The sequence below is a fragment of the Saccostrea cucullata genome, unplaced genomic scaffold (assembly GCF_032062105.1).
Source record: "Saccostrea cucullata isolate Sc308-1 unplaced genomic scaffold, CSIRO_AGI_Scuc_v1 ctg7139, whole genome shotgun sequence".
Classification (NCBI taxonomy): domain Eukaryota; kingdom Metazoa; phylum Mollusca; class Bivalvia; order Ostreida; family Ostreidae; genus Saccostrea; species Saccostrea cuccullata.
In genome coordinates, this window is record NW_026927673.1 from 1 (window position 1) to 11,579 (window position 11,579).

At 33.9% G+C, this 11,579-nt stretch overlaps 2 protein-coding genes across 2 annotated transcripts; one reads left to right on the forward strand and one right to left on the reverse strand.

Annotated features, from left to right (window-relative positions):
- The first annotated feature begins 4,620 nt into the window (after nucleotides 1–4,620).
- LOC134275154 (uncharacterized) lies at nucleotides 4,621–6,527 on the forward strand. Its single transcript, XM_062757395.1, has 2 exons — nucleotides 4,621–4,757; nucleotides 5,469–6,527. The coding sequence occupies exons 1-2, from the start codon at nucleotides 4,662–4,664 to the stop codon at nucleotides 6,291–6,293; spliced, it is 921 nt and encodes a 306-aa protein (XP_062613379.1). The 5' UTR covers nucleotides 4,621–4,661; the 3' UTR covers nucleotides 6,294–6,527.
- Nucleotides 6,528–6,712: 185 nt separating this feature from the next.
- On the reverse strand, nucleotides 6,713–9,069 carry LOC134275153 (uncharacterized; the record flags this gene model as incomplete). The annotated part of the gene is made up of 3 exons (XM_062757394.1): nucleotides 6,713–8,153; nucleotides 8,267–8,663; nucleotides 8,900–9,069. Coding segments are annotated over 3 exons (1,667 nt in total), but the record flags the coding sequence as incomplete, so codon positions are not given.
- Nucleotides 9,070–11,579: the final 2,510 nt, after the last annotated feature.

The following is an 11,579-nucleotide window of genomic DNA, read 5'->3' on the forward strand; positions in this document are numbered from 1 at the left end:
ATGCCTTCATTGTGTTTGGCCGGGGCCAAACCCTGGTTCCTACGACCTTGCGGCATCATGTATATCTAAATATTTATATGAAACGTTACCTGCCACTTCACAAAACGCAGTATTATGAGTATATTGTTCAGATTGTTGTTAAGACACTATTACCAACATGGGGACGAGGTAGGTACCGTGAAAATGGACAATTTTTATTCGCTGACCACGTTGTCCATGTGCGCCGCCATTACCGGAAGTAATATAGGAATAGGTTTTTGACGTTTGGGCGAGTTTAGGGTTTTTTTTATTATCGGCCGCAGCAGCGGCCGATCTATTTGTGGTTGTGTTAGAAAGTGCACATGGGGAAATGAGATGTTATTATTTTATCAGTTCAGTAAAATAATTCTCAAATAATAGCATGTATAAAACCATGAGTAAAATATTTTAAAAACTTGCTTTAAATTAAGTTTTAATTGTTGTTATTTTGTTTCAATTTCATTATCATTTTGCATCAGATAATTGATATTTTATGGTTAAACAAAAAGAGTTTACAATAGGTACTCCCCATCCAGGGAGTGTGTAAGATACGAAAGGAAATCGTTTTGATTTTTCGGACAATAATGACGTGCACGTGGTAAAAAAAAAAAAATGAAAAGTTGCTCTACTAGTAAAACTTGTTTGAAAATCTTACAGCTGCGAATGACCCAAAGATTTTTCACGGCACCATGCCGAATAACCTACTCTGCAGAAACTATATAAGCATTATCACGTTACAAATAACTAGGGTATCAGCACGTGGTATATCTTGAAAGGCATACATCTTAATTTTGCATGATGACAATAATTTCTCATATCATAGGCGTCGGAACCGGGGGGGGGGGGGTGGTTAGCTCCCCCCACTGTTATTGCAAATATATATACATTATATAGGCATTGAAAATGGGCTTTACAATTTTTTGTTGGTTAAGCCCCCCCCCCTTTTAATTAGCTCACCCCCACCCTCACCCCACTTTTGATTTGCTTCCGACACCCATGCATATTTAGACTTTTTTACACCGATAAATCCATTGGATGAGCAAATGCACTAAAATTTCTAGTTTAAAATATATTTTATTCATTGAATTCGATTGAACAGCAGGCATGATACTAAAATTTCTATCAAATTTTTAAAAATATTTATTTATTTATTTTGCTTTGAAGACAGCCTGAAATAAAAATGATCACTATTTCAGCTTTGAATATCCTGTTCTTTTCTTGCATGAATGCTTTGAATTGTGAAAGTACTTTTTTTGACATGTTAAATATGTTAGCGGCCGATTTGATGCTTTGCATCAATTAACTTGTTAATTTATTTATTTTGCTTGTCAAGAAATTTCTGGGATTGGATTTTTTTTTTGACTGGGGTGGACCCCCCCCCCCCTGGAAAAAAATTCTGGTGGAGTTTAAATTTTCAGCTTAAACGTTTCGCTGCATATGGTTATCAAAAAGATATTTATAATGAAATGCAGAGAGTATATATATGTGGAGAATTGGATTAACATGAATCTTTAATAAAATTATGTCTTAAATGAAATTATTTCATTTCCTTAGAAAACGGGAAACGTCGATTAATTTTTTAAGTTTTGAAGTAGTCAATGCGTCGTAAAATGTCTGAAAACAATCGCTTGTTCATGGTAGAAATGTAGTAAATATCTCTTTTAACCAATACATTTAATTTGATTTCCAAAACAAATTATCAAAAAAATCTTTTTCACGAAAAAAGAAAATCCACGTGTACTAGCGCTCTTTGTTTACGGTTTCTCATAGGTGTGTCACAATCCTGTTTTCTGATTGGACAGAAAACCATCTGATGTGTTTAGGAAATATATTTATAGCAACTTGAGGTTAACGTTCTTGACTTAAGTCAATTTGGAATGCTATGAACACTCTGAAATGTGGATTTAAATATAAATTTTTATAATTTATTTTTGTTTAATAGTTATGATTTCATTGAATTCTAATAACAAGAAATAGATTAAAGAAGATTTTTTGATTTACTTTTTTCACTTTATGTTAATTCAAGAATATTATTAGCTCTTCTGAGCCAAAGGCTCAAAGAGCTAATGCTATGGCCATTTGTGCGGTGTGCGGTGTGCGTTAACTTTTTAGAATATGGGCCATAACTCAAGAACCTCTTGGCCAATCAGTACCAAATTTGTCACAGGGTATCCTTGGCCCAAGGGCTACCATTTGTACTAAAATAAGGGTTGGGACCCTAAAACAAGGGGAGATAATCAGGAAAACAAAACCAAAAGTACTGGTTGCTAAAAAATCTTCTTCTCCAGAACCACCAGGCAGATTTTCACCAAACTTACATACAAGGATCAGGATATGTTGAAGATTAAAAATTGTTCAAGGCATGACCCTGGGGCAAAGGGCGTGGTCTCAAGGTCACTTCAAAGTTGACCTAAATTTACAATTAATAAAAACGTGTATATTTTTCTTACTATAAGGACTAGAATCATCAAATCTTGTAAGTTGATGCATCTTACGACTTCACATCATGTTAACTCAAAAGTAGGTCATGGTGACCTACTTTTTAAATTTTGCGGGGATTTGTTTTCAAATTGATTTGAAGGCATATTTTAGACACTTTAAGGCCTATGATCATCAAACTTTGTCAGTTGATGCATCTTGGGTCCTTGAACAATGTCAACTTAAAAGTAGGTCACTGTGACCTACTTTTTGAACTTTATGACTTATCCTTTTAAAAACATTAAATCCCATTATTTCAGACACTGGGAGGTTTAGAATCATCAAATCTTGTACTTTGATGCATCTAGGGACCTTAAAACATATTTATAACAAAGTAGGTCACTGTGACCTACTTTTTAAATTTTGCCGACATTTGTTTTCAAATTGTTTAAAATGCATATTTTGATTACCTTCAGACCTACGATCATCAAACTTGGTCAGTAGATGCATCTTGGGTCTTTGAAAAATGTCAACCAAAATGTAGGTCACGATGACCTACTTTCGACATTTTATGGCTATATTTCAGTATCTTAGGCATTTCTTAGAATCATCAAACTTTGTGAGTGGATGCATATTTAGTTTTCGGAGAGTGACGACCAAAAAGTAGGTCATGGTGACCTACTTTTGACATTTTATGGCTTTATTTAAGTATCTCCGGTACTTATTGGCTTAGAACCATCAAACTTTGTGAGTTGATGCATCTTGGGTTTTCGGAGAGTGACGACCAAAAAGTAGGTCATAGTGACCTACTTTTGACATTTTGTGGCTATAATTAAGTATCTCTGGTACTTATTGACCTAAAATCATCAAACTTTGTCAGATGATGCATCTTGGGTTTTTGGAGAATGTCGACCAAAAAGTAGGTCACAGTGACCTACTTTTGAATATCTCAGGTACGTATTAGCTTAGAATCATCAAACTTTGTCAGTTTAGGCACCTTGGGTTTTCGGAGAACGTGGACCAAAAAGTAGGTCACTGTGACCTACTTTTGACATTTTTTGGCTATATTTGATTAAATCTGGTACTTGTTGGCTCGGAATCATCAAACTTTGTCAGTTGAGGCATCTTACGGTTTCATTGAATGTCCAACAAGAAGTAGGTCACGGTGACCTACTTTTGAATATCTCAGGTACTTATTGGCTTAGAATCAGCAAATTTTATCAGTTTAGGCATCTTGGATGTTTGGATAACGTCGTCCAAAAAGTAGGTCACCGTGACCTATTTTTGACATTTGATGGCTGTATTTAATTATCTCTGGAACTAATTGGCTTAGAATTGTCAAACTTTGTCAGATGATGCATCTTGGGTTTTCAGAGAATGTTGACCAAAAAGTAGGTCATGGTGACCTACTTTTGAATATCTCAGGTACTTATTTAATTAGAATCATCAGTCTTTGTCAATTAATGTATCTTGAGTCCTCAGAAAATTCAAATCAAAAGGTAGGTCACTTTGACCTACTTATGGTATTTGATAATTATATTATAATATCTTCAGTCTTAACTGGCTAAATATTATCAAACTTTGTAAGTTGATGCATTTTGGGTCTTATGATACTAATAGAGTTGGAGGCTTCTAATAGAAGTGATAGATTGTACAATTTATCAGAAGAGCGATTCAAGGCCCTTGGGCCTCTTGTTAATTTTTAGGATAGTTGTATAAAAACCCCATTCTATCATTAATTCTGAAAAAGTTCTTATTGTAACTTAAGAAGAAAATGATGAGAGAGGTACAATTAATCCCTTGGGATTAATTATCTAGCCTGCTGCAGAAAATTTAGTAGGCTTTTCTTTATCTGTCACTTTAAGATTAATGAAAACCTTTGTCTGCAACTGCTGTTTGTTTGAAGTTAAGGTCAAGCCTTCATGATATTTGCATTCATTGAAGGCTGGCATTTTATATAACACAAGCTTCATAATTGTTTAAATATACATTCATTGTTAAGTTGTTCTTTACTGCCTAATGTAAATACAAGGATATTATTTTCAGGTTTTTGAATATTCAGGAATTATCTTGAAATTTTAAGAATACAGTTGCTGTTGCTTATTCTTCGTACATTTTTTAATCATTCCGTAAGCTGCACCCTATTAATTCTACCCCATGGTGGGGCCCTTGCTGACTGGTCAGTTTTCTAGTTGCCTCAGTTCTGTTTGTAATATTTGTAGTATATGACTTTATCTTATTCCAGGTCCGACCTTACAGTAGGTGATGAGGTGATGGACTCACTCGCCCCATTTATTGTTCTGAAGGGCCATGACACAGATGTAAGTCTCAGATTCTATTATCAGAATTTTGATAATACCCATGTAGTATTTATAACAGTAATTTGAAAGATTTGTTTGAATTTAATATATGCATGTTGTAATATTAAATAAATATATTGTAAATTTCTATTTTTTAGAAGTTAGATATAAGGGCAGATCACTCTAACTGCAGAAAAATACATTAGAATCAGAACTCTTAAGTGTGCAGTGTAGAGAGGGTTCTTAATCTTGCTAAAGGCAGAGGAAATAAAGCAGAAATGAGGACTTTCTACAGTTTAAGCCTTTATATTTTTCTGATAAAATATGAGTCCAAATTCAATCATTTATCATAAAGTAGTTACATATTTAGACACATCCAAAAATAGACTACCCATGAAGGTGGATTTTTAAGTAGTTTGGAGGTTTCTAGAAAATTTGAAATGTTATTCATATTTTAAAATTCAGTCTTTTTTAGGTTGAACTTTTCAAAAATGACCAAACTTTGCAAGTCTGTTAATGAAACAAATTTTCTCATTAATGTTCATGTAATTCATTTCATTTCATTTAAGTAGATGGTTTTAACTTACACGTGTATGATACTGCTTGTTTTCAAAAACTCCAATTTTCGCAATGTAGACTTTTATAATTGAAAAACTAAAAGAAAACATTTGATAGATTGTGGCTAAATAAAGTGTTTGTGAACCAGTTTCTTATTTTCTTGTTTAATTCCAGACACTTGAAGGTCTTTCACTCAGACAGCTAGAAGAAGGTATATTCTTCATGGTTTCACCAAATCTGAAGAAGTTCACAAAACTACGTTCACTTGACCTCCAGGACTGTAACATATACTTACAAGAAGGCAAAACAAGGAGTAGGACCATAGGAAGGGCCATTATGGTCAGGACTTTGTCGTGCTTTGAGAATCTAGTCCGGTTAGATCTGAGTTTCAATTACTTGTTGGGATGTTTGGGAGAAATTTTGGACTCATTAAGGCTTCCCTTAGAATTTCTAAGTCTTCGGAACTGTGACTTGAACGATCATGACTTGGAGTGCTTGGGCAATTCAAAACATGCACTTTCATTGCAGGAATTGAACCTGAGCAAAATATGTCAATTTTCGATTTATGACAATGACAGAATTTCATCCATAAACTTGTTCAAGGTTGTGTTTTGTTTCAAGAATGTTAAGCTGCTCAACTTGGCACAGAATCACTTTCAGGATGCCTCCATTCCAAATTTCTGTGAAAAACTTCCTCAGAATTTGGAGAAACTTCAGTACTTAGACATTGCTGGAAACGTGCTAACAGAGGAAAGCATACTACAAATATGCAAAGCTCTTGCCAAATTGAAGCACTTCCAGTGGTTTAGACTAACGTGTTCAACCAATCTTCTAGACGAAGCTCTGGGACATTTAAACCAAGCACACGAAAATGCTTTGCAGGCAAAACTTCGAATTTGTAACCTGTTGTCTGCTTTGGGAAGGAAAGATATCCACATCGAAATAGTGAGATTGTCCTATGCAATATTCGTTGATCTCATGGATGTAATGGAAGTATAAGAATTACTTGTGCTGTAGGGCATAGTTCCTTTTCATGCATGTGTACATGACATTGAAAAAAGGGTCACTTAATTACATTTCCATTGTGTATATAAGGATGACAGTATTCATTGTTTTTCCCCTCATTCCTGCTGGATCATAAATATGAAAAGAAAAAAAACCCATTTGATATTGTTTTATTTTGTATTTTGCATTATTTGTATTCTTTTTACAGAATAAACAGTATCACAATTATATTGCATTTGTTTAAATATTAAACAAAACTGTTTAGATAAAACAAACATATGACCAACATAATGACTGAGACAATTTTTTTTATCATATCAAAATTGACATAACATTTGATATAATTTTAAACACAAAGATATGAGTTAGAAGCTCAGTCAAAAATGTCTTGTGAAGCTCTGTTTACCGGATAGACTAATAAAGGCAATACTGGCATGGGCAAGTGTTTTTATGAATACTGATAGGTAAGAACATGCACAACAATATTTCGTTGCTTTGGCACATATAATACATAAAACTCATTCATCATAGTGTTTCTGCAGAGCTTGCAACAACAAGTTTGAATGAGTCTGAAGCGTCATTCTGTAGAATATCCTCGCACATTCCTGAGGTAACAATTTACAGATGAATACATCTTTTTAGCATTGTATTTCAGTCTGGTTTTCTAAGTAAACAACAAAAAAACAATAACAAATATTTAATAAATATGAACGGATTTCTGTGAAATGATAGTTTCTGTGGCAAAACATTGTCACTATGATGTAGAAAATAGACGTTTTCCGACTCTCTTCAGTCGAGTTGTGTATTTCTCTACATCTCTGTTCAGATTTCTTAGCAATCTCCTGTCTCCATTTCTTCGTTTCTGATATTTTCTATATTTGGACATTTTCAGAACTTCTTGGGGTTTCCTTTTGAATAGAGCTAACATTGATTTGGCTTCCTTGTACTTCTGATAGTACCTTTGATACTTTTTAGGTAATTTGCTCACGTCCTCTTTCCCCCATTGTGAAACGTCCATAGGATTGGTCGTGGTAGGGTTTGCTGACTTGGTCGTTTTTAGTGAAGGTCCTTGTGTTGTTTTTGGTTCGATATACGCTACTGTGGGTGCCACTTCGGACAAGGAGACCTTTTGTACATTACCAGCGGATTCAAACAAAGACATTGAAGGATTGGTATACAAGTTGAAAGATGACTTCGGAAGAAGATTATATTTGACCTCGTAAATTCTTGGAACAGGTCCTTTCTTTGTAGTGTAAAATGAGTGCAATCCTATTTTGGATGATGGGTTGAAAGCCAGGGCAGTCGTGGGTTGTTCCTGAGCTGTAGTGTCAGGTAGGAACTTGATTTTGCTGGCTAAGGTGAATCGAGGATTAGGCGTTTTGGGGGAAAGAAGAGAACCGTGATGGAAAGGAATCTGCTTCAACCAACTGAATTGTTTTCCTAGTTTGCTCTGAAGTTGAGAGAGGAAAGACGGGCCAGTACCAGGCATGAAGAGGTTTCTGTTTTCCAAAACAGATTTTGCCGAAAATGTCGTCGTTGCTGAGGGTGTTTTAGTCGAAAATACTGGAGTAAGAGAAGGCATGGCTTTCATTGTGGTCTTCTGGACATGCTTTTGGTTTATTTTGGCAGCCACACTATTTTCAATGGCTTTCTTGATATGGTGGAATAAGCCCGACTTAGTTTCAGTTTTAGGTGTCTTTTTGGTTGTTTTTGTCTTTGTTTTAATAAGTGCCATCTGTGCGGATTCAACTGTCTGTGTTCCTCCAATGCTTATATCAGCACAGTTTTTAAAGACTTCTTGAAGGCCGCAGCCTAAGCAGCTTGTTCCATTTTTATCTGTGCCCCAACTGTTTCCTAAAAAAGACAAAATAGACTTTCAGAGTAAGATTCAAAGTTGTTTTTATTTTAAAAAAAAAGAAAAAAGGAAGGACTATTACTTGTGTATCTCAGTTAAACTCATTTTTTACCTGTGTTGTAAGTCCATTGTAATACGCATTGCTCACACCGTATCCCTCTTGGTAGGAGCAAGGTCAGATGGTACTTGTCTTTTCCAGTCTCGATGGGATTGTCTGGGTAGTAGCGAGTGTATTCACTTTCAGGGGTGCCTTCCTTGATGATCATGAGATGTTCGTCCAGACACTGCTGAGACACTGGTGTGCGGATATCATTGTGGGGACAGATCCTGAACTCGAAATACCCCATATGATAACTTGTGATCTGAATTGTCGTTTTCATTTCGGTGGATCCGGCGGGAAGTTGCTCGACAATGATTCCTTTGGCATATTTTCCACCTGCTTCGTGTTCACGGGGACCTTTATAAGCGTCTCCACAAACACCACATTTTCCACCAGTTTTAATGTATTCCTGCAAAAAATGAAAAACGTCATTAAATGAAATATTGAGATAATGAACAGTATTCAAACTCACATATCCATTCAAACAATACAAATTAGGAGCAGAGATAACATGGACCCCCTAAAATATCAGATATTGGATCAGGTCCATGGCGAAGTGACCAGTCCCTGCCAATCTGTAACTTTGAATTATTCATGCTTTATTCGGAATGACAGAGAAGTTATGAAAAGTATTTTGAAGTTTACCTCTATTCCGCCACAGAAAAGTCCATTGTCGTCATAGTTCGGAGGAGTGTCGTATCCGTATCGCCAGAGTGACCCCCTTTGAGGAGGGGACAGAAGCAATCCATGTTGGCTACTCCGTCCCAACAGTGACGCCAAAGTCAATCCAATAACGAGGAGTGAGGAGTACATTTCTACAAAGAGAATAAAGTGTATCATTAATAAATATGAAACATAACAGAAACTAACCACATCTGAATGCACTGTTCATGGTTTGGGGACTTTTTTTCTTACTGTTGGAGGGTATTGTCCGATGTAAGATTTATCTTTTTAATGTTTGCACATTTCACGACTTTTTCAAAAGGTGATATAAATTAAAGTGTGTAGTAATTAAATAAAGACACGATTTTTATTATCTTTTGAATAATTGAAAAGCATAGAAGCGACAGATCAATCTTGACACCACGGTTTACCATAAAATAATTAAATTAATCAAAGTTCTAAGTTAACATGATCTATGACATTCAGAGGCCACAACATGATTTTCTTAATCGACTGTGGGGTTTTTGTTATTGAAAGTGAAGGATCATAGAAAATTTCAGTATTTATTATAGTTATTCACGTATACATTGTATATCTATAATTTTTTGCTTAGTTTTGTGGGTTAACTTACAAGTATTTAACTTTGATATTGATATATTATAGTTAACGTTTAAAGAAACTGTTTTTTTCAAAATGATGTATCTGTAACAGTTGTTATTTTTTCTTTAATCGAATTATCTTGCTTGATTAAAATACAAATCATTCAGTGTTAAATACTGAGTTGATTTCAAGAAAAAAGAAAGACAAAATGAAAATATGGCATCATTAGTTTTTATATAAAACTCTTTAATGATACATCTTTTTCTATGCATTTCATTCTAGACGGCTTCATGAATATACATGTGGTAAGATACGGCGCCAAATTATTTTTTAAATGTAAAATTTGTCCTAACAAAACTCATGTTCTTTGTTGTTTTGACAGTTGATGTGTGACATCAAAACAGTTTTGATGGAATAAAATTTTGTAAATTTAATATTAAAATTCCTTCACACTTTCAAAACCTTCCAGTAAACGGTTCTGGATGTCACCAATTTGAATTTTGTTCTGTCGGCATCAGAACATTTTTCAATAACTTATTTAGAGAATTTATGAAGAAAAAAAAATTAAAAGTCATCCTTTTAATTAAGTGCTTCGGGCATTAAAACAGATTTCAATAACTTATTAATTAAACGTTTGACATGTCTGAATATATTTGTCAAATGGACAAAAATTACCATTTCATAACAATATCCAAGACATGTGGTTTTAGTGTTTTGTCTCAACAAATTGCAGGTGCAAATCTACTTAATTAAAATTTTCATTTCAAAAAGAAAAGACCCCCGCAGCCAGAGAAAATAGTTTTTAGACAATGAATTTCAAGAACTTTCTATAGAAGATGGATGTCTTGGCCGAAGTTTTCAGTTTGGAACTTATTGAACAAATGTTCAGTGATTCTGAGCATTCATGCTTGATTTGGAACAATTTAGAACATTTTTTGAGGCCGTTTGATGTCATGTCATTGCCCCTTATTTAAAGGTTATTGACCAGAACTTCAATCTATAAAAAATCCATTGTGCTCCCTTGATATTAACTAATTCTTAATTAAAAATGTTATATACAGAATTAAAAGAAATGTTTATAACAAAATATTTATTGATGAAAACCTCAGTTTGTATAAATAATTATTAAAGTTATTACCAATGGAAATGATCTCAAATCATTATGGTGTTTATTAATGTAATTATTATTCTATCTTTGTTAATTGAAATAAAACTGGCAGATTAAGTTGTGATGTGGTATTTTAACATATAAGAAGTCAATGTTCATGTCTTTCAATTGTAACCTCAAAATGAATAATATTGTTGCCATCAAATGTCATCATTATCTCAAATTTTTAGTGATATAGTAATTCATTTCCTATATAGCTCATGGTTATTGAAAAAAAAATTCCTGTAAATATAAAATTCAAAAGAGGGTCCTCAAGAATGCTTTCTCTGATAATTGTTACTGTGTGGCTGGAATAATTTGTAGATTAACTCTTTTAAGATTTATGAAGTTTCACGTTTTATGTCTCCCCTCTGCGAACGAATGTCGTGTAGCAAAGCGGAAACCAACACGGCTTGCGGTTTAAAGCTTTGATTTATGACCAAAATGTGCAAATAGTCACCCTCTTCTTAATTTCTCGTTTTTCATTCTAGCTGTCAGCTGCAGGTTTAGAGAAGGTTTTAATCATTTCTTGACAAGCGCGGTATCTTTTGAGAAAAAAAGTAAAAATTTTATGAAATGTTATATAATATGCCTTTTTAAAAAGGTGGTTATGTTTCATAAAATGAAAATGTCGCTTAAAATTTATTAATATACGATGATAAAAGATTTCGTTAATCAAAAGTGACAAAGACGATTCTTTTTGTATAGCGAAGAAATTAGTCCCCTTATTCGCATGTAATGATGATGTTGAACAGCTAGATGCATTCATATACTTGTATATATATATATATGAAAGAAATTTGTTTGAATATTTTTTGTGATTTTTAGTGAATCGACCTCAAAAAAAAAAAAAAACCAACTTATATTTGCATGAGATTACAAAATATTATTTATCAACCTACTTTTCTTGAGTAT

Excerpts from the sequence above, each read along its gene's own strand:
- LOC134275154 (XM_062757395.1), top strand. The coding sequence starts at position 4,662 with ATGACTTTATCTTATTCCAGGTCCGACCTTACAGTAGGTGATGAGGTG. Across the intron at positions 4,758-5,468 it reads TGAAGGGCCATGACACAGAT|ACACTTGAAGGTCTTTCACT; the intron begins GTAAGTCTCAGA and ends GTTTAATTCCAG.